General features: G+C 47.0%; 2 protein-coding genes across 5 annotated transcripts in view; one reads left to right on the forward strand and one right to left on the reverse strand.

Moving 5' to 3' along the window:
- Nucleotides 1-343, forward strand: part of LOC120536595 — an 18,976-nt gene extending 18,633 nt beyond the window's left edge. For all 4 annotated transcript variants that reach the window (XM_039764995.1, XM_039764999.1, XM_039764996.1 and 1 more), the window contains one exon: nucleotides 1-343. This exon is cut by the window's left edge and continues 298 nt beyond it. The gene's annotated coding sequence lies outside the window, so the exon portion shown is untranslated.
- A 4,613-nt stretch (nucleotides 344-4,956) lies between these two features.
- The window catches only part of si:dkey-16l2.16 (ras-related protein Rab-35), a 34,846-nt gene continuing 14,185 nt past the window's right edge, over nucleotides 4,957-25,617 (reverse strand). The window contains exons 2-7 of the mRNA XM_039765002.1: nucleotides 18,721-19,419; nucleotides 11,243-11,293; nucleotides 11,019-11,142; nucleotides 8,212-8,336; nucleotides 5,846-5,970; nucleotides 4,957-5,547 (exon numbers count right to left, since the gene is read on the reverse strand). Coding sequence (XP_039620936.1) covers nucleotides 5,419-5,547; nucleotides 5,846-5,970; nucleotides 8,212-8,336; nucleotides 11,019-11,142; nucleotides 11,243-11,293; nucleotides 18,721-18,781 — 615 coding nt within the window. The 5' untranslated portion in view covers nucleotides 18,782-19,419 and the 3' untranslated portion in view covers nucleotides 4,957-5,418. The remainder of the gene's footprint in view (nucleotides 5,548-5,845; nucleotides 5,971-8,211; nucleotides 8,337-11,018; nucleotides 11,143-11,242; nucleotides 11,294-18,720; nucleotides 19,420-25,617) is intronic.

The raw sequence follows: 25,617 nt of genomic DNA on the forward strand, positions 1-25,617 counted from the left end.
CTGCCCCCAATTGGCTGAAACACTGGAGATGCCATGAGGTTAAAGGTCAGCGCAGGGCACAGCACAGACACTGCCTGGTGATGGCACTCGTCCTGCCAGGCGTCACTGGGTTTGCAACATGGAAGGCAGGCCGCGCTTTGGTTCTTGTCAGTTAAGACGCTGGGGGTCACCGTGCCATAGTCTGGAAGGGCACCACAGATGGATTTGTGTTTTTCGTTTATTTTGATTGAGTGCTTCACCTTTGGAGACTTTTGAACACTTTTTGACTGCCACGAGTTAGGCAGGAGGTCTCAGCTGCAGGAAGCAGTTTACTGGATTAAAACAATAAAATGGTTTGTTTTGATTTTTTTGTGATTTAATCAGGCCATCGTTTCCTATGCCAAGGGTCACGTTGCAGCTTAGCAACAGTCAAAGTTCCGTATCCCCCCTCCCCTTATAAAATCCAGCACGTTACCCCCCTCAGTGAGTTGTCACCCTGAAACGAAGACCACTGACGGCTCGGCCTTGATATCCTAACAGCTCAGCCTGGCACCAACGTCCAGAAAAAGGGAATCTTTACCTCCAAGGAGAAAGACAGGTAGTTGGGTTTGGGGTGTGGAGTGAAAGGCAGAGGTGAATGATGGGGGGTTAGGACACAACGTAGGAGGAGGTGCAGTCACAGAACACGCACAGAATTGGGGGGAACTGTGGGGAGTGGAGGGAAAAAAAAAACAAGTTTGACGAGGGGCAACCCAAGTAAAGCCATTAAACTAAACCAGTGCTGATGATGACGAAGAGGAGGACTCAATGCTACCTTCCACCTCCATGTTACATAATGTACAATTCTCCAGGGTGAAGGTCCCACTCCACTCAAGGTAATCCCGTACTCGAGCATCAAAAAGTCCAAACTTAACGTCAAATCACGTGACTTTCAGTCATGGGGCACCTCAGACTTGCCAACCCATCTTGACGGTGGGCCGCCCTGCGTCAGTTTACACAACTGGTATGTCTACTTGACCGTCTGCGTGATGGCATTCCAGCACAGTCTCCCGACGGCCAATAAGGTGCAGCTGGACAGAACGGCAGGTGCACGAAGGGTTAACGAGTACCACCACGATTTTGGCCCTTTATTTTATTTATTTATTTATTTTTTTGTTTCGCATCCTGCCATAAAGGCAGAAGTGAGAACAAAATGGCTCAGGGAACAAAACCTCGAAATTTTGGGGTCCATGGCCAGGAAACTCCTCTGAACTTTAACCCTCATTGAGAACTATGGGTCAATCCTCAAGATGGTGGGTGGACAAACAAAAACCCACCAATTGTGATTATGCAAAAATGAGCATGGGGATTGTGGAAGAGAGTGCAGGCAGGGTGGAGTGGCTGGAGAAGAGTCAGGAGTGATTTGTGACAGACGGGCATCAGCAAGAGTGACAGAGGTGGTCTACAGGACGGTAGTGAGACCAGCTGTTATATGGACTGGTGACGGTGGCACAGGAGACAGAGCAGGAGGTGGCAGAGTTAAAGATGTTAAGACTTGCACGGAGTGTGACGAGGATGGACAGGATTAGAAATGAGGACATTAGAGGGTCAGCTCAGGTTGGGAGACAAAGTCAGAGAGGCGAGATTGGGTTGGTTTGGAGAGATGCTGGGTATACTGGGAGAAGGGTGCTAAGGATAGAGCTGTCAGGGAAGAGGAAGGCCTGTGAGAAGGTTTATGGATGTGGTGAGAGGGGACATGCAGGTGATGGGTGTCACAGAACAAGATGAGGAGGAAAGGAAGATATGGAAGATGATGATCCACAGTGGTGACCCCGATAGAAGAAGAAGAAGAAGAGCAGCTCCCATCAGTCAGGATTGGGCCCAGAAGTTGATGGATAGACAGCCTGTCAGGGTGAATAGCAGAGGTCTTGAAAAAAGAAAGGGCCAACACTGCAAATATCGACTCTTTGCCTAAACTTCATGGAACTGTCCATCAAAGCCTTTGAAACTGCTGAACTGCTGGTAATTCTACGTCCGTGTACCCCAGAAACATCTGACAAGAAGATCTAAAAACACTGAAGCAGCAGACTTGGTGAAAACCAATACTGGGGTCATTCACGCACACGCACAGAGCCCACCTCACCCTGCGACTGAAGATAGACTGGCTGGACAGAGTCGCTGGGTACGTCAAACTGCATGACCGGCCCTCACGGTGAGCGCAGCGCCGCCAACTGCCTCTGAACTCGCCAAGATTACGTAAATGAAGGTTACGGCAGAAAATGGCTGGGGGGGAAAAAAAAAAAATCACGTACAGTGCATCCGGAAAGTATTCACAGCACTTCATCACTTTCTCCACATTGTGTTATGTTACAGCCTTATTCCAAAATGGATTAAATTCATTTTTCTCCTCAGAATTCTACACACAACACCCCATAATGACAACATGAAAAAAGTTTACTTGAGGATTTTGCAAATTTATTAAAAATAAAAAAAACTGAGAAATCACACGTACATAAGTATTTATGGGGTGGCACGGTGGCGCAGTGGTAGCGCTGCTGCCTCGCAGATAGGTTCACTTTCCCAGTCCTCCCTGCGTGGAGTTTGCTTGTTCTCCCCGTGTCTGCGTGGGTTTCCTCCCACAGTCCAGGTGCATTGGCGGTCCTAAATTGGCCCTAGTGTGTGCTTGGTGTGTTTGTGTGTGTCCTGCGGTGGGTTGGCACCCTGCCCGGGATTGGTTCCTGCCTTGTGCCCGGTGTTGGCTGGGATTGGCTCCAGCAGACCCCCGTGACCCTGTGTTCGGAATCAGCGGGTTGGAAAATGGATGGATGGATGGATGGATAAGTATTCACAGCCTTTGGCTCAATACTTTGTCGATGCACCTTTGGCAGCAATTCCAGCCTCAAGTCTTTTTGAATCTGATGCCACAAGCTTGGCACACTTATTCTTGGCCAGTTTTGCCCATTCCTCTTTGCAGCACCTCTCAAGCTCCATCAGGTTGGATAGGAAGTGTCGGTGCACAGCCATTTTAAGATCTCTCCAGAGATGTTCAATTGGATTCAAGTCTGGCCACTCAAGGACATTCACAGAGTTGTCCTGAAGCCACTCCTTTGATATCTTGGCTGTGTGTTTAGGGTCGTTGTCCTGCTGAAAGATGAACCGTCGACCCAGTCTGAGGTCAAGAGCGCTCTGGAGCAGGTTTTCATCCAGGATGTCTCTGTACATTGCTGCAGTCATCTTTCCCTTTATCCGGACTAGTCTCCCAGTTCCTGATGCTGCCACCACCATGCTTCACTGTAGGGATGGTATTGGCCTGGTGATGAGCGGTGCCTGGTTTCCTCCAAACGAGACGCCTGGCATTCACACCAAAGAGTTCAATCTTTGTCTCATCAGACCAGAGAATTTTGTTTCTCATGGTCTGAGAGTCCTTCAGGTGCCTTTTGTCAAACTCCAGGCGGGCTGCCATGTGCCTTTTACTAAGGAGTGGCTTCTGTCTGGCCACTCTACCATACAGGCCTGATTGGTGGATTGCTGCAGAGATGGTTGTTCTTCTGGAAGGTTCTCCTCTCTCCACAGAGGACCTCTGGAGCTCTGACAGAGTGACCATCGGGTTCTTGGTCACCTCCCTGACTAAGGCCCTTCTCATCCGATCGCTCAGTTTAGATGGCCGGCCAGCTCTAGGAAGAGTCCTGGTGGTTTCGAACTTCTTCCTCTTACGGATGATGGAGGCCACTGTGCTCATTGGGACCTGCAAAGGAGCAGACATTTTTCTGTAACCTTCCCCAGATTTGTGCCTCAAGACAATCCTGTCTCGGAGGTCTACAGACAATTCCTTTGACTTCATGCTTGGTTTGTGGTCTGACATGAACTGTCAACTGTGGGACCTTCTCTAGACAGGTGTGTGCCTTTCCACATCATGTCCAGTCAACTGAATTGACCACAGGTGGACTCCAATGAAACATCTCAAGGATGATCAGGGGACACAGGATGGACCTGAGCTCAATTTGGAGCTTCATGGCCAAGGCTGTGAATACTTACAGTATGTACATGTGCTTTCTCAGTTTTTTTTATTTTAAATAAATTTGTAAAAACGTCAAGTAAACTTTTTTCAAGTTGTCATCATGGGGTGTTGTGTGTAGAATTCTAAAGAAAAAAAATTAATTTAAATCAATTTTGGAATAAGGCTGTGACATAACAAAATGTGGACAAAGTGCTGCGCTGTGAATACTTTCTGGATGCACTGAGTGTGACATGGCCCAAATCAACACCCCAAAATAAAACCTTGACAAGCTCTAAAAGGTGCATTAACCCCCAAATGCCAACGAATCACCTGGCCTAACGGACGGCAACTGTCTGGGATGAAAGGCGCTACACAGAGCAAAGCTTACCAAACAGGGGTGCCAGTGAGGTGGGCGAGCCCCCCAGATTCATTTTTCACTCATTTCTTTATTAAATTGGTTCTCTTTCCAGTTACATTGTTAAACAAAAAAAAAGTGTTAGTTAGCATCTAATTGAAATGCCAGTACATTCCCACAATGCAGCAGTGAACTAAACAGTCACACCCCACCTCGGCGTCACAGTGCAGGTTGATTTTGATTTTCTTGTCATGTCTGGCCTGGCCACTGACCGGCCGGCCGCCACAGTGTCCATGGTGAACGTGCTGGTGTGTCTAACTACAGTGCAATTGAACAGGAAGCGAGTGGGGCAGAGGAGAAGCGGCCGCCATTCACCATTTGAACCCGTGTCAAACCCCCCAATGACCTCAACGGAGGCGTCCAGACTGGATTGCTCATGCTTGCCCTCTACTGGGCAAATAACTATAATGCTGTAGTGAATCAATTGGGGGTGACCGGGGGAGACCCCTGAACCCCCCCACACAATCCAGTAAGGGCATACATCAAATATTAAAATAAAGCAACTGCTTAGGCTCAAAGGTCACAGCAATATGCTAGTAAGTGAGTGAGCGGAAGGCTTATTAGTGTGGGCGCGCACAAACCCACCCCCCCCCGGCCCCCAACTCCAAGGCTGAATGGGGGGTGGGGTGTGATGAGAGGAGGCAGGCTGGTAGGTCATCGCAGTGGCAACAACCCTAAAGTCAAATCCAGTCCATCCCAAAATGAGCAGCACATACAGGGTCCCCCACACCCCCCACCACCATAATCCAACCTGCCCCGTCCCCTTAAAAAGTCTGAAGTGGCTTTGGTAGAATCCAAAAACAAAAAAAAACAAAAAGACGACGACGAGATAAAAAGTGGTTCCTTCAAATCAGTTCCCCTCACTTGCCAGGCTCGTCCCCGCTGCCCAGTTGTGGCGGCTCGTGAGATGGTGGTGGTGGTGGTGGTGGTCACAGAGGCGCCAGCCAGCAGGGGGCAGTTCAACGTCGCCTTGCCTTCTCGCTCGCTCGCTCGCTCTCTCTCTGTGCTCGTTCTCCCCCCAACTCCCTCGTCCCCACCGCTTTTTCTTTCAGCAGCATCGCTTCACCTTCTTCTTGGGCTGCTTGCCGTTGATCTTCACCAGATCGCCGTGCTGCACCAGCCGGGCTTGAGACGCCTTCTTGGCCCGCAGGACCATGTGCGTGACAGCCATGAACATCTGGGAAAAGATTTGGGAGGGCAGTTAAAAGCGCACGACTGATGGGTGAGCAGGAGAATGTGGAATGGCTCCCCACCCGATGGGGGGGCATCAGCACATGGCACAAGATGAAACCAACACTTACTGGACAAATAAGGCAGCAGGAGGCACCCAACATGCTGGGGAAACGGAAAAGCTGGGCCAATACCCGAACAGCGGTGTCTAGCAGTGGGACTGCTTAGTTAGGAGTCGTGACTTTCACCTGTCACACCTCGTTATCCGTACATAGAAAATCCCCCAATCCCATACAGCCCCTCACCTCTTCCACATTGATGTTCTCTTTGGCGCTGGTTTCGAAGAATGGAACCGCCATGGAGTCACTGAAGCGCCGGGCATCCTGCGTCTCCACCTGCTTTTTGGACGGGTTGTCGTTCTTGTTCCCCACTGGAGGAAGACAGAGTAAGGATTTAAAAAAATTAAAAAAAAAAAAAACACGTAAACAGCAAGACCATCACAGTATGGGGGGCCGGAGTGTTTAATGAGTGTGCTAGAAAGTTTGAGAGCCCTTCAAGGTGACACCAGTGGCTTTATCTGCTTGAGGCCCAGGGTGAAATTTCAATAGGATGCCCACTTGTTGGTAGGGCTGCGTTTGTCCCTCCCACTTGTATACACGGTTTGCCTAAATGCAGATTTATGGAGTCTTCCAGAAATGCCTCCCTGCCAGACAGATGACCATCCACTCATATGAAGAGCCTCCTGTCCCTTCTTTCTGTTTGCCCCTTCCACCATTTCGGATCCTCAGGTTCCTGTATGTTATGTATCGGGCGGGCAGTGGGTGGGGGGGAGTCGATTTTTGAGTTTCCAGTCCAAGGAGGTCTGCACCATGGATCTTCTTGAAGTCCACTCCCTCTCTGAACTGGTTATGGAGGTGCGGAGTCATGAGATCGAGGGAACATTTCAGGGAAGGCTAAACATCACACAGACATTAGGAAGTTTGTCCTTCACACAGAGAAGCGCAGACACTTGGAATGAGTGACCAAGCAGTACGGTGGACAGAAGGACTTCGATAACTCGACTTCATGTTATTTATGGACGAATTTTGGGGCAGACTGGTGGCTCTGAGGCTAAGGATCTGTGCTGGTATCCAGAAGGTTGCCGGTTCGAATCCCCGTCACTGCCAAGAGAGAACCTACTGTTCTGGGCCCTTAAGCAAGACCCTTAACCTGTAATTGCTCTAAGGGCGCCGTACAATGGCAGACCCCAAGGGGTATGTGAAAACGAACAAATTATAATATTATATGGGCTGGAGATGGTGGCACAGGAGACAGAGCTGGAGGCAGCAGAGCTAAAGATGGTAAGATTTGCATTGGGGGTGACGAGGATGGACAGGATTAGAAACAGGGACATTAGAGGGTCAGCTCAAGTTGGATGGTTGGGAGACACGAGATTGCGATGGTTTGGACATGTGCAGAGGAGAGATGCTGGGTATATTGGGAGAAGGATGCTAAGGATAGAGCTGCCAGGTAAGAGGAAAAGAGGAAGGCCTAAGAGAAGGTTTATGGATGTGGTGAGAGAGGACATGCAGGTGATGGGTGCCACAGAGCAAGATGAGGAGGACAGGAAGATATGGAAGAAGATGATCCGCTGGGGTAACCCCTAACAGGAGCAGCCGAAAGAAGAAGTAGTAGTGATGGATGGAGCCGAGACACGGGCAAGTAAAAGGAGCACAGCAGGAGAAGTTAGATGTGACAGAAAGGAGAAGGTGGAGATGGCTGTGTGGAGTAAGAAATGAGACCATCAGAGGAACAACAAAACTGGGAGGGAAACCTAAGAATGTACCAGAAGGCAGGCTGAGGTGGTATGGTCATGCGATGAGGAGAGACCAAAAGAGGGATGCACATGGAAGTCCTGGGGAGGAGAGACAGCACGGGAGGCCAAAGCAGATGAAAATCTGAAGGAAAAGGGTCCGACTGCAGAGAAGGTGCAGGACTGAGCTGAATGGAGAAGGTTGATCGGCCACATCAACCCCAGAAGTGGGAAAAGATGAAGAGGAAGGAGAAGCTGCTTCATTGGTCAGCTCAGTCATTGCTAACACTCTGCCATTGGTCCAGCTGATGTCAGTCATGAGGCGAGGGGCTCAGTTTTGCGCCTTCACTTTTCTCCATAACGTGCTTATCATTTTCCCTGCGTGGACGTTTACTTTTTAAAAACATGCAAACAAATTTATGGTAAATGGCCTGTATTTGATATAGCGCCTACTAGAGTTCAAGAACCCCCCTAGGCGCTTCACAACACAACAGTCATTCACACACACATTCACACGCTGGTGATGATAAGCTACTTTGTAGCCACAGCTGCCCTGGGGCGCACTGACAGAGGCGAGGCTGCCGAACACTGGCGCCACCAATCCTTCCGACCACCAACAGCTGCATTCTCATGCCGAGAGCCAGGATCGAACCTGCGACCCTCCGATTGCTGGACAACCCGCTCTACCGACTGAGCTACTGCAAATTTACTCCACTCAGGAAGAGGCAAATTGCGATTATCTACATACTGTAAGTGCCGCGGGGTCCAAAACAAATCTTAAGTGACAATCGGTCTGCAAACTTTCACACACGACTACACGCACAATCTTTAATCCAACAACGGGTCACAATCTGAAAGGACAATACGCGACCCACTCACCGAGGACTTTGCAGACGTTGTCGCAGTTCTGTCCGATCTCGTTCAGCCAGCGCTTAACATTCACAAAGGACTCGGGGTTGGTGACGTCGTAGACGATGATCACTCCATGCGTGTTTCTGTAGTACCTGGCAAAGGGGGAAACGCAAAAGCATGAAGGTGACACAATGCAGCGTGACAATAAACACCTAATCTCAGATAAAGGGACCTCACAGCTCGAGCTTGCCACCCGATGAAGGAGTCACCAGCCACTGGGATCCCTGGCACTTGACCCTTTGTTCTAAATGGACCTGTGCTGTTCACACTAGCTAGTGTCACCCACCACCAGACTAAAAGACCCCTCAATTATACATCTAGCTTGAGCTGAACAGCTCCGTTACAGACCAGGAGTGACGTGTATGGGTTGCACTGGCAGCCAGGCCAGCACAGTAGCTGGCACCTCTTTCTTTGCGCCAAAACGCTTGGTTTTAGACTGGTCGTGGTGGTCAACAGTGGCTGCAGTTTTTCATTCCAAATGTCTTCTTAACTAGTGAGCTGTTTCTGCTGCTGTTTTGCCTTCGTTTTAATTGACGTGACTTGGACCCCCCTTAGTTGTTTAACAATAATGAGACACAAAATGAGCAGATCACCTGAAAATAAAGAGAGGTGAGGGTCTCGGTCAGGTTGGTCTGCTCAGGTCACCAAAACATCTTAACGGTGGTCTTGTGAAAAAAAAAAAAACGAAAATCAACTGTCTGCTGTGGCAGAATGAGAGGAGAAACAAGGCCTGATATTCATGAACGGCTTTAATTAACAGCAAGAACTGGCTTCTCATTAAAGAACTGGTTGGAGGAACAAAATTGGCTGGAGTTTGATGTTCCAGTTTAGCTGGTCACCTGTTGCCTCGTCTCACATCTCATTTCCGTTTGGCTGCCACTTAATGAAGAAACGAGTCAATTCAGAGGTCTGAATCCTGAAAAAGGGGGCTATTAAAATGAATGGTAAAGGAGTTAATTAGCAGTGAAAACTGAATAGGAAAAGGGTTAGAATGAAAACCTGCAGCCGCTGCAGCCCACCAGGACCGGCGTTGGACACCCCCGTTTTAGACTATGAGAGAAGTGTATGGGGATGAACAGGTCCGGTGGTCTGGCCCAGCAGGTAGGTGTCAATGACTCGGTCATGCCACTAGCTTGAGCTGCACAGATCCATTGCAGTACAGAGGGGGGCAATGGCAGGAGGTTCAGCCTGGTGACTCCTTCAATGTGCTACTAGCTTGAGATGCCGGGGTCCATTTATAACCACGGGAGGAATGTGTGGGGCAGCACTGCACGATAAATGTGGCAAGAAATGAGAGCGATGTATAAAATGCACTGTATAGCAAACCACACTCTACATAGCGACAGATACTGTACATAGGAAAGGCACTAACGGACAGACAGTGAAACCGATGGTACCTTGACAAATGATAAAGCATGTAAGATGCTATTGTCATGCCCCCTCATGCTATGGACGGGGGACTGTACCTGCCCCCAGGAAGGCTAGATGGCAGCCCCCCTGGGTTGCATCGGGGCCACGGGCATGGGATTTTGGAAGTCAAGCCTGTTGGAGTCCGTGGCCACCACCAGGGGGCGCTGCAGTGGTTCCTGAGCCCATGTAGGCGGGTTCGCCGCCACACCCAGAAGTGCAGCCTGAAATGGGGCCGCAAACACCTGGAGCACTTCCGGGTGGGCTATAAATGCAGCCAGCAGCCACCACTCGGGATGAGAGGGACTAAGCTTGCCGGAGAGGAGGAGAAAGAGAAGAAGAATTGTGGCGATTGTGCTATTGTACCCATGGGAACGGGGAAGGCGTTACCCACAGGCGAAAAAAAAAGAAAAAACAAAACATTTGTTTTATAAGTGTGCCTCCCGTGTCCGTCTGAGCGCTCGTATAGCGCCTTTGTCACACTATGTAAAAACAAACGGAAGGATAAGTGACACTAAACAAGACCGAGAAAAAAGTGCGGGGACAATATAGGACAGATACCAGTGAGAAAGAGAGACGGCAAACCATGCAAGTCTACCTCACTCTGAAAAACAGAAATACGACATGCAAAACAGCCTTCAACCCCACAGAGTGCCTCGTCGATATGAGGGCACAAAATAAGGAGGACTCAGTCGGGCACCAAGCGAGCAACGCTGCGTCTTTTTTTGTAAGGCCACCTTAAAATAACTCAGAAAGAGGAGGAAGAGACTTTGTGGTCTTCTTAATGGTTTCAAAATGCTGTGCTGTGCCTGCCTGAAGAGACTCCCTTCTCTCATGCCCACCCGCCTCCTTTTCACACATGTCCAACTCCACCCCCACCAAACCCCACGGCCACAGCTGTGTCCTTCCCATTTTCAACACCTGCATGGCAGGCCACAGGCGTCCACACTTGCACTTCCCTCAATTTAACTTCCAGGTCCGCTCAATGTTATATCATTTTTTTTTTTTTTAAACGATACACTTAGTTGGTTCAAGAGTTCCACTTTACCATGTGACTTTATAGCACCTTTTTGCCTGTGCACCAATGTCATGCTAGTTGCTACCGGACCACTCTTAAGTACGGACTGTCTGCACCCACAGAGAGATGTGTGACAAAGTGCAATCAATGATGGACCACAAAGCCACCCCGCTGCTTGTTTAAATTCTCCTCGAGTCTTCTTACTACACGCAATCCACTTCTTGTTGCTTCTGTTAAAACGGAAGGCCCCACTGCCTCAAAGGTGCCCCCAATTGTATTCCCTCACCCAGCAGATGAGCCCAGAGGTTGACGTGCCTCTCCCAATGCCATCAACAGCAGCCTTACTCACGTGGATGTAATCGTGCGAAACCTCTCCTGGCCGGCGGTGTCCCAGATCTGCAGTTTCACCTTCTCCCCATCAATCTCAACGGTGCGGATCTTGAAATCCACGCCAATCGTCGTGATGTAACTTCCTGTGGACGGAAAGCAACAGTACAGTTCAGGCCGGCCAAAGTTTGGGATGCGAGGTCGGCCACTTCGGGAGGGAAGGGCTGGCAGCCCGTAATTTCATACCTGAGAAGGTGTTGTCCGCAAACCGCAACAGCAAACTGCTCTTCCCGACATCTGCACAGGGAAGGAAAACAAGAAGAACCTTAAGTGTGTTATTCTCAAGCTCAAGACGTGACAGAGCGCCCCCAAATGTTTGCCATTAAAAGCCTGAGATTGTTTTTGAGGGTCACAGCGGCCACAACTACCACAGCTCTCAGTAAAGCAATCTAGACCCCAGACATGGCGGAAAACATTGGTACTCGGCTAAAACGGACACAAAAATATTTGACATCCACAACTCTGTACGCCATATTTAAGAGAATAGGATCTTTGCCTTCGATTTATGACCAAACAAATTTTAAATGATAAAACAAATGAAAATGGCACGGGCAAAAATATTGGTACCCTGAAGACGACAACTGCCATGAAGAACTTTTGTCAGATGTTTTTTTTTTTTTGTCCTCAACTGGTTATTTGGCCAACTCTTCTTTGGCCTTCTCAGGTTTAAATGGACACCTTCAGCCAACCAAGACTTCCAGGTCTTTCTTTCTTTCTTCTTTCACCTGTTCCTGTTAGGAGTTGCCCCAGTGGATCATCTTCTTCCATATCTTTCTGTCCTCGTCATCTTGCTCTGTCACACCCATCACCTGCATGTCCTCTCTCATCACATCCATAAACCTTCTCTTAGGCCTTCCTCTTCTCCCCTTACCTGTCAGCTCTATCCTTAGCACCCTTCTCTCTCCTCTGCACACGTCCAAACCAACTTCATCTCACCTCTCTGACTTTGTCTCCCAACCGTCCAACTTGCGCCGACCCGCTGATGTCCTCATTTCTAATCCTGACCATCCTCGTCACACCCAATGCAAATCTTAGCATCTTTAACTCTGCCACCTCCAGCTCTGTCTCCTGTGCCACCGTCTCCAGCCCATATAACACAGCTGGTCTCACTACCGTCCTGTAGAGCTTCCCTTTCACTCTTGCGTATACCCGTCTGTCACAAATTACTCCCGACACTCTTCTCCACCCTGCCTGCACTCTCTTCTTCACTCACCGTTACTCTGTACTGTTGATCCCAAGTATTTAAACTCCTCCACCTTCACCGACTCTACTCCCTACATCATCATCCTTCCACTGACCTTCCTCTCATTCACACACATGTATTCTGTCTTGGTGGTCCTACTGGCCCTTCATTCCTCTCCTCTCAAAAGCAGATCTCCACCTCTCCAGGGTCTCCTCAACCTGCTCCCTACTCTTGCTACAGATCACAATGTCATCAGCAAACATCACAGTCAACAGGGACTCCTGTCTAATCTCATCTGTCAACCTGCCCATCACCTTTGTAAATAAGAAAGGGCTCAGAGCTGATCCCTGATGTAATCCCACCTCCACCTTCAATGCATCCATCACTCCTACCGCAGACCTCAGATGGTTAATGGGACTGGGAGTCCTAGACTGCCACTTCAGAACAGTCTGATATTCGATCTCTCCTCAGAGGTCTGTTTAGGTTCACGATTCGGCTGGATAACCCTTAACTTGCAACTTTCTGACTTACAATGCCCAGAATATCTCATTATGTCCCAACAAAGACTCAAAGGCAGCAAAGCCACCTCAAAACACCACTGAGCCCTTCCAGGGTTTACATATTTTCTTACGAAAGCTTAATTTCTCTTTGACAGTGAGCACAAGGGTTGATGTGAACTGCCAAAATGCTCGTCACGTTTCGCCATTCTCCAGGGACAACTGTGGCAAAGGCTCGTTTGTGTTTTTCTCTCTCTTAGAAGTCAACCGTCATCCAGAAAGCCCAGAATGGTGCAACTTGAGCTTGAAGGTGGTCTGCCTGGACCTGGTTTTGAAAAGTTTTCCTTGGTTCTTCCTCCACGATTTGAACAATCTTTCTCAAGGACCTTGGGCCATACTTCCTGATGGGGTAACTTGGAGGGACGTCAGCTACAGTTGGAGACGTCTGGATAATACTGGCAGCAGCGTTCATGATAAACATCAAGCTCTATGGAGATGGTCTTGTCACCACTGATGCTGTCTGCCTGGCCTCCTTACTCAACTCGTTGTTCATCCATCTCCTCCCCGGGGTTTAGTGTGTCACAAAACAGTTGAATGAACTTCTAATCACTCCTTCAGCCAATATAAAAGATTGAAGACTCCCGAGATAATCATTAAAATACGTTAAAGCCAACCACAAGAATTCATTCACGAGTCTTACCAGTTTCCCGCCATCTCACTCTGGTTTACAGTTGACGTTTCCACCCCAACTCTACCATTTTTAGAGATCGGTCTTTCTATCAGCTTTCCAGGACTTCACACCTTTGTCTTCTACAAGCCAACTTACTCACAGTTACCTTCTCTACATTTCCTTCCTCTTCTAGCATAGTAAAAACTCTCAATCTCATTTCTCACTTCCTCTGCACTGACGAGGTTGGCTTTGCAATGAAGCACTCAGATTGAGGAGTTTCTTCATCGATAGAGGATACCTTTCTCAAATTATGGACAGAGCCATCAGTCAATCCAAGAGCAGCCTCATATCAGCCATTTTAAGAGGAACGCCAATAATGGAAACCCCACATTCTGCTGGTCCTCCCATTCCATCTCAACACTCTCTCTCCCTTCAACAGGACATCAAACTTCCCAATTTCTCAAGACTGAACCCTCCACAGGAGCCTTTATTTCTCTAACCTTCTCTTGATCTCGATTCCACCAACCACCTAAGCCAAGCCAACTTTTCATCCACAGTTCGCTTCATGGAGGACAGGCATTTTAACCAGAACCGATGTTATCACTTCCAAACGTGTCACCAACACCACCCTTGTATCTGGTCCCTCTGGACAGTTCAATATTAAACAAACAGGCCTCTTCCAGTCCAAAAACCTCATCTACTGCATTTCTTATAGGAAGCGTCCAGCCATCTACAGTTGAAGTCAGAAGTTTCCATACAATTGGGGCAAATTCTTTAAAACTCACTTTATAACCCTCCACAGGTTTTATACCAACAAACTCTATATTTGTTGTATCATTTAAGACGTCTACTCTATGCAGGGCAAGCGTCATTTTATCCAGCAATGTTCAAAGACTATCTCACGTTTCACTGATCATATCACAATACCAGTGGGTCACTTTGTTCATATGTGGTCACATTGCCTTGCACAAGCTTCTTACAACACGTTGCTGGAATTCTGGCCCACTCCTCCAGTCGGAACTGCTGTAACTGGGACAGGTTCGTCGGCCTTCTTGCTCACACACGATTTTTCACTTCTGCCCACAAATTTTGAATTGGATTGAGGTCAGGGCTTTGTGATGGCCACTCCAATGCCTTGACCTTGTTGTCCTTAAACTATTTTGTCACACCGTTGGGGTCATTGTCCAATTGGAAGACCCATTTGCAACTGAGTTTCAACTTTCTTGCTGAACTCGAGATGATATTGCTGTGTATCTCCATCATTTTCCTGTCTCATGATGCCATCAATCTTGTGAAGAGCACCAGTCCCTCCTGAAGCCCCCACACCACCCCATGCTTGACGGTTAAGGTGGTGGTCTTTGGCTGGCGAGCCTCACCCTTTTTCCTCCAAACATAATGATGGTCATTACGTCCAAATAGTTCACTCTTGGATTCATCAGACCAGAGGACATTTCTCCAGAAGGTCAGATCTTTGTTCCCATGTGCCACTGCAAACTGCAGTCTGGCTTTTTTTATGGTGGCTTTGGAGTGGTGGCTGCCTCTTTGCTGAGCAGCCTTTCAGGTGATGTCAATGTCGGACAGATTTTACTGTAGATATAGATACTCGTCTACCTGTGTCCCTCCAGCATCTTCACAAGGTCTTCCTTCTGCTGTTGTTCTGGGATTGATTTGCACTTTTGGTGCCAAAGTCCATTCTTCTCTAGGACACTGAATTCGTCTCCTTCCTGAGCGGTGTGACGGCTGGGTGGTCCCACGATGTTCATACTTACGTATTATTGTTTGTACAGATGAACATGAAACCTTGGGGCATTTAGAAGTTGTTCCCAAGGATGAACCAGACTTGTGGAGGTCCGCCATTTTTTTTTTTTTGAGATCTTAGCTGATGTCTTTTGATTTTCCCATTCTGCCAAGCAAAGGGGCAGCGAGTTTGATGGTCGGCCTGAAAACACATCGACATGTTGAATCCGATTAGGCTAACTGGCTATCAGAAGCTAATGGTCTAATCACCTAATGGCTTCGAAAGGCACAGTTAACAAAACGTATGTAAACTTGTGACCCACTGGAATTGTGATGTGGTCAATAAAAAGTGAAATACTTGGTGAACACTGTTGGAAAACATTAGCTTTGCTCTGCACAAAGTCGACGTCTTAAACAATATGCCAAAGTTATACTTCGTTAGTATAACATCTGAGGGTTTAAAAAGTGAATTTAAATGTGGATGGAAACTTCTGACTTCAGGTGTACTTCAGAGAAACAGCCAGCAGACCATTTCAGGGAACACGTCCGAGCCGTTAAAATGAAAGACCTTACAAAGCCCATCGCCGAACACTTCACGTCCCTTGATCACAGCCACACTAGCCTCTCCGTTTGTGTTCTCCCTGAGGGCTTCAAAGAAAAGGAGAAGTTCGGCGCATTCTCAACCTGGGATTACACATTTCTCTCCAGGTTTTAAAGACAGACTAACTTTTTAAACTCTTCCTTCATCTCCTCGAATTGTAGCTTTTTTTGTCACCTCCTCTCACCCTGTCTCCTTCCTTTTCAGCTACACACCTGATGAAGACCCTACAGCCTTTCCTGCTCCCCATTACTCTTGTTTTCCCGTTGCTGATGCACGCGGACACAGCACTACATCATCTCCATTAAAACGACACTGCTGGAGTCTGCATGAAGGACCACTACAAGACGTTAACTTCTTTTAACTTCTGAAGGGCACCAATAATTTTGGCCTGGCCATTTTGAAATGTCTTTGCAGAATAAGCAGGAATCGCGTTCTTTTTTTTTTTTTTCCCTTTGGTTCAACAGCAAAACAAAGACATGTAAGAATAGATAACTCAAGATCGAACATTAGAACACTCTACATGAGAACAGGCCGTTCAGCCCAATAAAGCCCGCCAGTCTTGTCCACTTATTTCTTCCAAAATAACATCAAGCCGAGTTTTTAAAGTCCCTAACGTCTTACTGTCCACCACACTACAAGTGTCTATCGTTCTTTGTGTAAAGAAAAACTTCCTAATGTTTGTGCAACATTTCCCCCTCAGAAGTTTACAACTGTGTCCCCGTGTTCTTAATGAACTCATTTTAAAGTCACCGTCTCAATCCACTGCACTAATTCCCTTCACCATTTTGCACACTTCAGTCAGGTCTCCTCTTCATCTCTGTAAAAGCTCAGCTCTTTCAATCTTTCCTCATAACTCATCCCCTGTAGCCCTGGAGTCAGCCTAGTCGCTCTTCTCTAGACCTTTTCTTGTGCGGTTATGTCCTTCTTGTAGCCCGGAGACCCAAACTGCACACAGGACTCAAGATGAGGCTTCACCAGTGTGTTATAAAGCTGGAGCAGAACCTCCTGTGACTTGTAATCCACACATCAAGGCGCTATATAACCTGACATTCTGTTAGCCTTCTCAATGGCTTCTGAACACTGTCTGGAAGTCGATAGCTTAGAGTCCACTCCAAACTCCTAAATCCTTCTCATAAGAACATTCGAACACTCGAGACGAGAACAGGCCATTCAGTACAACAAAACGCGCCAGTCCTATCCACTTATTTCTTCCAAGAAAACATCAAGTCGAGTTTTGAAAGTTCCTAACGTTTTACTGTCCACCACTTACTTGGTTGCTTATTCCAAGTGTCTATCGTTGTTTGTGTAAAGAAAAACTTCCTAATGTTTGTGCAAAATTTACTCTTAACAAGTTTCCAACTGTGTCCCCGTGTTCTTGATGAACTCATTTTAAAACACAAGTCTCGATCCACTGCACTAATTCCCTTCATAATTTTGCACACTTCAGTCAGGTCTCCTCTTCATCTCCTTAAGGCTCAGCTCTTTTAATCTTTCCTCATAACTCATCCCTTGTAGCCCTGGAATCAGCCTAGTCGCTCTTCTCTGGACCTTCTCTAGTGCTGCTATGTCCTTTTTGTAGCCTGGAGACCAAAACTGCCCACCGTACTCCAGATGAGGCCTGACCAGTGTGTTATAAAGGTTGAGCAGAACCTCCTGTGACTTGTACTCCACACGTCAAGGCGCTATATAACCTAACATTCTGTAAGCCTTCTTAATGGCTTCTGAACACTGTCGGGAAGTTGATAGCTTAGAGTCCACTATGACTCCTAAATCCTTCTCATAAGGTGGACTCTCGATTTTCCGACAGCCCATCGTGTATTCAAACCTAACATTTTCACTTCCTATGTGCAATTCTTTACATTTACTGACATTAAATTTCATCTGCCACAAATCTGCCCAAGCCTGTCTGCTATCCAAGTCCTTCTGTAATGATATAACGGATTCCAAATTACCTGCTAGTTCGCCTACCTTGGTATCATCTGCAAACTTAACCAGCTTGTTACTTATTTTCCTATCTAAATCATTTATATAAGGTGGGCTCTCGATTTTCAGACTGTCCATCGTGTATTCAAACCTCACATTTTTACTTCCTATGCGTAATTCTTTATTTTTCTGACATTAAATTTCATCTGCCACAAATCGGCCCAAGCCTGTCTGCTGTCCAAGTCCTTCTGTGATAATATAATGGATGCCAATTTACCTGCTAATCCAACCGTCTTGGTATCACCTGCAAACGTAACCAGCTTGTTCCTTACATTCCTATCTAAATCATATAGCAGCGGCCCTGCTGGTCAACACTCTTCAATGCACCCAATTCTGATGAGGTTCCTCTCACCATCAACCTCTGCTTCTAGTGTCTGAGCCAATTCTGCCCCTAAACTGCCACTTCCTTTAGTTTGATGCCCAAACTCTCATGTGGCACCTTATCATATAGAAGGTATTTTCATTTCTACACAAATTTGGAAAATTGGTGCAAAACTTCAATTCATTCTTTTCAGCCACGTCGATGGGCTCCATTTTACGAAGGGCCTTTTACAGTCGGCACCACGGTGTAAACAACAAGGACAGGGTGAAGGTTTCTGAAAGGCCACTTATCTGGGATGGCTTTTAACAAGCACTCATGATGGGGGCAGAGCCGCTTCCTCGAGCGGGTTCAAAGTGCAGGGCACAGCCTGGTTAAAATGTGACCTGGAAAAACGTCAAACATATTTGCGAGACCAGGTGGGTTGGGCACCAAGGTCCCTCCCAGCGGCCCGCAGTGACAATGCTCCACCACTGTGACCAGAGGAATATAAAATTAAATAAATCTGAAAAGAAAAAAAAAAAATCACTCTCCGCTTCCGCCAATTGTGAAACATCCTGACAGGGCAGCCAGAAAAGCAGAAGGCCTACAGCTGTGGGTTCAGGCCAACGGAGATATCCTGCCGCAGATGACCAAGCAAAAGCAAGAAACAGAAAAATAAAACTAGAAATTACTGGAGTCTCCAATAATGAGCAGCTTGAACAGGTGGTCGTAATCCTTTCCTGCCATTCCCATTGCTTCTCCCACAATTCCCGGCTCCAGTCACAACAAAGAGGCACCAGGGTGGTTTGTTATTTTGAACGGGTGGTGGTGGTGGTTCTTTTTTTTTTGCAGAATGTATAAATTCCACGTGCTGCCGTTGCAGCCTCCAATTCTCTTGGGAGGACTCTTGACGTCCCGGAAAACAAATCTCCACTTTCTCGTCCAAAATGCGTGACACCCTTGGAAGGGATGGTGGTGGGGGGGGGTTGGAATCGGACACCCAAGCAAAGCTGCTCACTGCCCAAGTGCCCACCGGCTGCTCAGGTCTGGTACAAGCGTTTGGTCTTTCTGTGCAAACTGCTTACAGAGTGCCCCCCCCGCCACCCCCTAAAAAACACAAAAATCCAGCTGTTTGACAAAAGGGATCTCGCCCTCCCCCACCCCTTCCTGGGGAGGGCTAGGTAGAGGGAAGAAATGATCACAACCAAAAAATAAAATGGAGTGCACAGTCAGGTCGGGTGCAAGTCTGTCGGCTGATGTCACACGACTCTTCCGTCTCGTTCAGGTCAGATGGCACCCTCTGCTGGGACGGGATCTCTTATTTCACACCCCAGGCCCTCTCAGGTCTCTCCTGCTTGCTCTCTCGATGCAACCTGTCAGCCTCAGCCACTCTGTAAGTAAAACAAAAAATAAAAAAAAAACAGAAGCGCCAATGTGAGAAGTGGGGTCAATATGGCAGAGTTTAACTGTGAACTGAGCATTGGGGAGGAAAGAACCTCTGAGGAGGGACCCAAAAATTCTTGGAATTGGTTAATAGCACAGGAGTAGGGTGTAGCTGTCGAATATTCCGCTACCCTCGGCTTTTCCCAGCGCACTAGAGGGCCGTGGCAGCATTTTAGGACCCAGACAAAACATCCAAACACTCGACAAACTCCAACCCAGCTCCCACATCCCACTCCTTTGACAATTAATTCCCAACAACCACATCATACAACCCCCGACAAAACCTCACCAACCACTGTGACGATCGCACTTGAATCACGGCCGACTGTGACGATGCCGGTCCCCTCCAGACTCCCTCTTCACATATGGGAGACTGCATACATACAGACAGTACAGAAACTGCACTCGTTAAAGTAGTAAACGACTTGAGGGTCAATGCAGACAGAAGCGGTTTATCTGTTCTCATCTTCTTAGTTCTGAGTGCCGCATTTGATACAATTGATCACAATATTCTTAGAAATCGCCTTAGTCAATGGGTGGGCCTCTCTGGCAGTCTCTTAAATTGGTTTGAATCCTGCCTGGCAGGTAGAAACTTCTTTGTTAGTTGTGGTAATTATATTTCAAAGACCCCTGATATTTTATATGGTGGTCCACAAGGCTCTATCCTGGGTCCGCTGCTCTTTTCGATTTACATGCTTCCGTTAGGTCAGATTATCTCGGGGCATAACGTGAACTACCACAGCTATGCTGACGACACACAACTGTATTTATCAATAGCGCCTGATGACCCAGACTCTCTTGATTCACTGACACAATGTCTTACTTGTGTTACCAAACGGATGAGTAGTCATTTTCTCAAACTAAACAAAGAGAAAACAGAAATTTTGGTGATTGGCAATAATGGATACAATGAGGTTATTACAAATAAACTTGATCCATTAGGCTTAAAAGTCAAGATGGAGGTAAAGAATTTAGGGGTAACTATTGACTCTGACCTGAATTTTAAATTGCATATTAATCAGATCACTAGGACATTTTTTCACTTAACAGAGCAAAACTTAGATCTCTTATAACACTGCAAGATGAAAAATTAGTTCACACTTTTGTTTTCAGTTGGCTAGATTACTGAAACGCATTCCTCTCAGGAATACCCAAAAGACCTCAATCGATTACGACGACTCGCAGAATGGAGCTGCTGGAATCTTAACTTGGAAACGAAAATCCGAGCACATCACCCCAGTTCTGATGTCACTACACTGGTTACCGGTGTCATTTAGAATTGACTTTAAAATCCTGCTTATGGTTTACAAAGCCTTAAATAATCTGCTCCATCTTATATTTCGGAATGTCTGACACCTTACACTCCAAATCTTAACCTTAGATCTTCAAATGAGTGTCTCCTTAGAATTCCAAGAGCTAAACTTAAAAGAAGTGGTGAGGTGGGCGGCCATCTGCTGTTATGCACCTCAAATCTGGAATAGCCTGCCAACAGGAATTCACCAGGCTAATACAGTGGAGCACTTTAGAAAAGCCTGCTAAAAACTCATTACTTTAACATGGCTTTCTCATAACTTCATTTTAGTTTAATCCTGATGCTCTGTATATTCAATTAATTATCATGGTGGCTCCAAAATCCATACTAACCCCTACTTTCTCTTTTTCCAGTTTTCTGTGGTGGCGACCTGCGCCGCCACCACCACCTGATCAAAGCACCGTGATGTCCTTACATCGATGGATTAAAGGCCAGAAGTCCACATGACCTTCATCATCAAGTTCTTCCATGTGAACCCTGAATAGCACGAGGACTGATTGAGGTCATTGATGTTCGGTAGAATGCCTCGAGGGGCCGGGTGGTCTCGTGGCCTCTGAACCCCTGCAGATTTTATTTTGTTTTCTCCAACTGTCTGGAGTTTTTTTGTTTTTTGTTTTTTTCTGTCCTCCCTGGCCATCGTACCTTACTTTTATTCTATGTTAATTAGTGTTCCCTAATTTATTTTCTGTCTTTTTTCTCTTTCTTCATCACGTAAAGCACTTTGAGCTCCACCGTTTGTATGTTGTTGTTGTAGAAGCCAACACCGTCGATAGTTATGAATGAGATGAGCTGACAAATGAGGACAAACCTCCAAAGAAGCCAGGGGATGGTGGAAAGTGCTCAGGTGCGTTTATCAAAAACAAAACCAAAAGTGTCCACGGTGCTGGCTTCTGAAAAACAGTACATAAATAAAGCCATAAACGTGGGAGGATAAAAATCACAATAAATTCATTAAAATCAGAGGTTAACATTTGGTCTCTAAATCCTCCCGATCTCCGGTGGAGACTCAGCAGCCACAAACTCCATTCTTCCGACCCCCGTCTTGGCCGTCTACAAAACTGTGCAGCCAGACCCCGTCTGAGGTTGGCTCTCCTCCCGTCTCTCTTCGCGCTCACTCAGTTGCCCCTCGGATCCATAGGGAGGTCTCCCATCCTGCTCACACCACTCTACTCGATTATTAAGTGGGGTGAACCAGCCCCAGAGCGCCAATACCTACACTCCTTCGCGGAGCCCCAGCTCGTGCTGCCTTCCCAATCTAGGTGGCCAGATCGTCCTCCCAAGACTGCTCTTCACTCGTCTTAACCGCCGTCATGAAGTTTCCTTTTTATCCCTCGATCTCTTCTCCCCCTGTGCCGGCCTGTACTTATACGGCTCCGTGGGCGCAGCACCTTAATCACACACGGCAGGAAGCCGATGAAACAATTGAAAATGATCGCACCAGCACGTGCAACTCACCCCAACTACCCTACTAACTCCCCAGGGTCGTGCAATCGTGCCCATGGAGACTGACATGGCAGTCTGGATTTAAAACTGACCATATTTTTGAAGCTGTGGACCCACTATACCCCCCAACCCCCCTGCTCTGACGGTCATGCAGAAAAGCGCTGATAATCACTCATGATTCATCTAATGCACACCTCCACCACCCCGTTTTTAACAATCGCGCTTGATTCACTGATGGTTTGAACCACCCCACCCCTTAAGACGATCTCGCTAGATTAATCGAGGGATGCAACCCCACTCAGACAATCGCACTAAATTCACAGTCACAATTTGAAAAAGCAGGTCGTGACACCATAACGGTTAGGAATCACTGTGCTAGGTATACGGGCTGCCTACATTCTGGTTATTTAGTCCACCCTGTGGCATCACACGGAGCGGACGGATTGCATTATCCTGCTGTAGTGTTTACGCTACAATCGTGCAGGTGACTTGGGCGATTTTATTTTATCACCAAGCCATCATGGCTGACATTCAAGAGACAATGGCCACCCTGTTTTTCGACGCTGATCGACTTGTTCAGAAAAAGAGTTTCTTCCCCGTAGACTAGGGCTGTGCAGAATACCGCTACCAGAAAAGTACCGAAAAACCCAAATTTAAAACGGTACGGCACCAGCATTTCAGGATTTTCGTACCAGAAGTAAATGTCACCGTTTGTTCCTCTCCATCCTTTGCCATCCCCTCCACCTCCCTCGACACTCACATTTTTCCACGCCTGTAAAAGTTTCGTAGACTTCACAAACCAAGCCTACACCCTACAACATGACCCCTTACTTCATCTACCGTATATACTCGCGTAGAAGTCGGGTCTTTAAACCCGAAAAATCGATCATGAAAATCAGACCCTCGACTTACACGCCCGTTCAAAAAATACGACACTTAATTTTTTTTTTTTTCCACATCTTCTTGCCTCCTCCAAACCCTCAGTTTCTCAGACTCATCGAATTTCATTGCAGCAGCGCACTTACCAATTTCTTTTGCGACTTCAATGACGTTTAATTTAAAACCAGCTTCTGATCAAACGCTCCACCGTAGATAAGGGATACGATCACTAACACTAAAGGTGTACGAGGGTGTGAGATACAAACAAAAACACAAAACAGTTCAGTTATTACTGTGCAGTCACGTAAGCACAATAAAGAGAAGTAAAAAGGCCGTGTGCTCCGTGGTTTCTCTCAGGTGGACGTTAGCATATCGTAATCTCTTGGACCAAGAACAGGAGTTTTCCGCATTCGACTTACATGACCGCCATTATAAAACTATACGGTAAAATCAAGCCTGACTTATCCGTGGGAGAACTTAAACGCGAGTATATGCGGTTTGTAATGCGGGCTTCACGTGGACCCTACCCACCCTAACACCCATCCCACCCTCAACCTCACGGCTTGTTTCTTCTCACCTCTGGGACCTTCTACAGTCAGCTGTGCGTCTTTCCTAATCCGTCCCGTCAACTTATAAGACTTCTGACCTCTCAGCGATGATCCATAAAATCAGCTGCACCTGAGCCACATTTCAAGTGACATTCAGTAGAAAGGGGTCCGAATACTTGTGTCAATGTAATATTTTAGTCATTTATTTTTTTAAGTTTCTAAAATCCCGTTCTCACTTTGTCATTCTGGAAGTATTGAGTGTTGCCTGATGAAGAGGGGGAAAAAAGTGAAGCAATTTTAGCATGAAGGTGCCACACATCAAAAAAATGAAAAAAAGGGGGTCTGTATACTTCTGCAAGGCACTGTGAGCATCAAAGACCTCTAAACAGTGCTGAGCTAACCTCCGTGCACAAGCCACCGTGCCCTCAAGTTGTGACAGACGTGCACATACCGTCTCTTTGCCAGCTGTTCCAATGCTCCCAGTGCAGTGGCATTAACTGGACTGTAAATACTGGGAAGTGACTTTAACGAGTCGTTCCCTGACATTTCTCTCTCTCTTCCTCTCCGGAACATTCCAGACTGCCGCCTGCACTTCTGACAGGCAGCCCAGTGAAACAAAGCTGGGTCTGAGTGCCTCCTCTGCACCATGCGCTGCCATGTCTTCGGCTAACGGCAGCAGAAAGTGCCCACGGGGGCCATTTTCTCTTTCAATTTGGCTGGTTGTCAAATAACCCCCAATCCCCCCCCCACCACCCAACTCCAGAACAGGAAAAGAAAACTGCTTGCATTCCTGTGGCATGACGTCTATAAGGAACACACAAAAAAAAAAAAATATTCAGGAAAGCTTGACCTGATAAGTGGCACCGGCTGAAACACAAGACAGGAAACCCTAAGGAGGCGAAACCAGGGTGTGTGAAGAGTCGGAAGAGAAAAGCGGACTGGGCCGAGTGTGTCGTGCAAAGTAAGGCTAAGGGCGTGCACACACACACACACACACACACACACACACACACACACTGACAAGACCAAGTTTAGTGTGTACACGACACTCTCGCTCGCCGCACTCCCACCTTCTAAACAAACAGCTGTATTTGGACAGCAGGCGTGATGTTGGCCTCCAGTGCGTCACCATGCCCAGGACACAGAGGACGCAATCCGACCCTGGCTCTCCCACGGTGAAATCCCAGTTGACCCTGTCAGACAGCTTAACTAGACAGACGGACAAATAAGAAAGGCACTATAAACAGTTGAGGCCGGAGGTTTCTGCCCACCTTGGCTAAAGAATTTCAAACTCCATGCTTCACAGCTCCACACAGATCAGTTTACCCTCCGTTCTTAAGACAATTAGGGTCTCTGCTTTTGTCCCATAAGTTGTCATGTCACACAATAGTCGCTAAGAGACACACTCATGTCAGCCTTCATTCACTATTTTGGTTGTTTCTGAATCTATTTATTTAAAGAGCTTCTGTAAAAAGCCAAATATCCCCCCGGGGACAAATAAAATTCTATTTGTTTGCCAGAGCAGACTTTCAGTGGTGCAAAGTTTACATTTTTACTTTGATAGTATTTGGCGGCATTGCCTCAAACGCTTAGGGTCATCTTACACAAGCTTCTCACAATATGTGGCTAGGATTGTCGTCCTTTACTCCCAACAGAATTTGATGTTTTGTGTTATAGATAGTTGGCTTATTAAATTAGCCTGAACTGAACCTAGTTTTGTTAAAACGTGACTTGCTTGTATGGAATGTTATTTGATTTTAATAAAATGTTAAAAAAAAAAAAAAAAAATTGGCCCAACAGGACAGTATAGCGGTTATAGCGTAGTTGGCAAGATTATTAAATAACATGGGGAAGATCTTTTTAGACTAGATTACAACTGTCGATAGACGGACAGACGTGGTATTCTGGCATAGTTGATAGACAGCGAGCGAGACGGACAGCGAGTATTTTTAGTATTGGAGTAG

This window comes from Polypterus senegalus, chromosome 10 (assembly GCF_016835505.1).
Source record: "Polypterus senegalus isolate Bchr_013 chromosome 10, ASM1683550v1, whole genome shotgun sequence".
In the NCBI taxonomy this organism is placed as follows: domain Eukaryota; kingdom Metazoa; phylum Chordata; class Cladistia; order Polypteriformes; family Polypteridae; genus Polypterus; species Polypterus senegalus.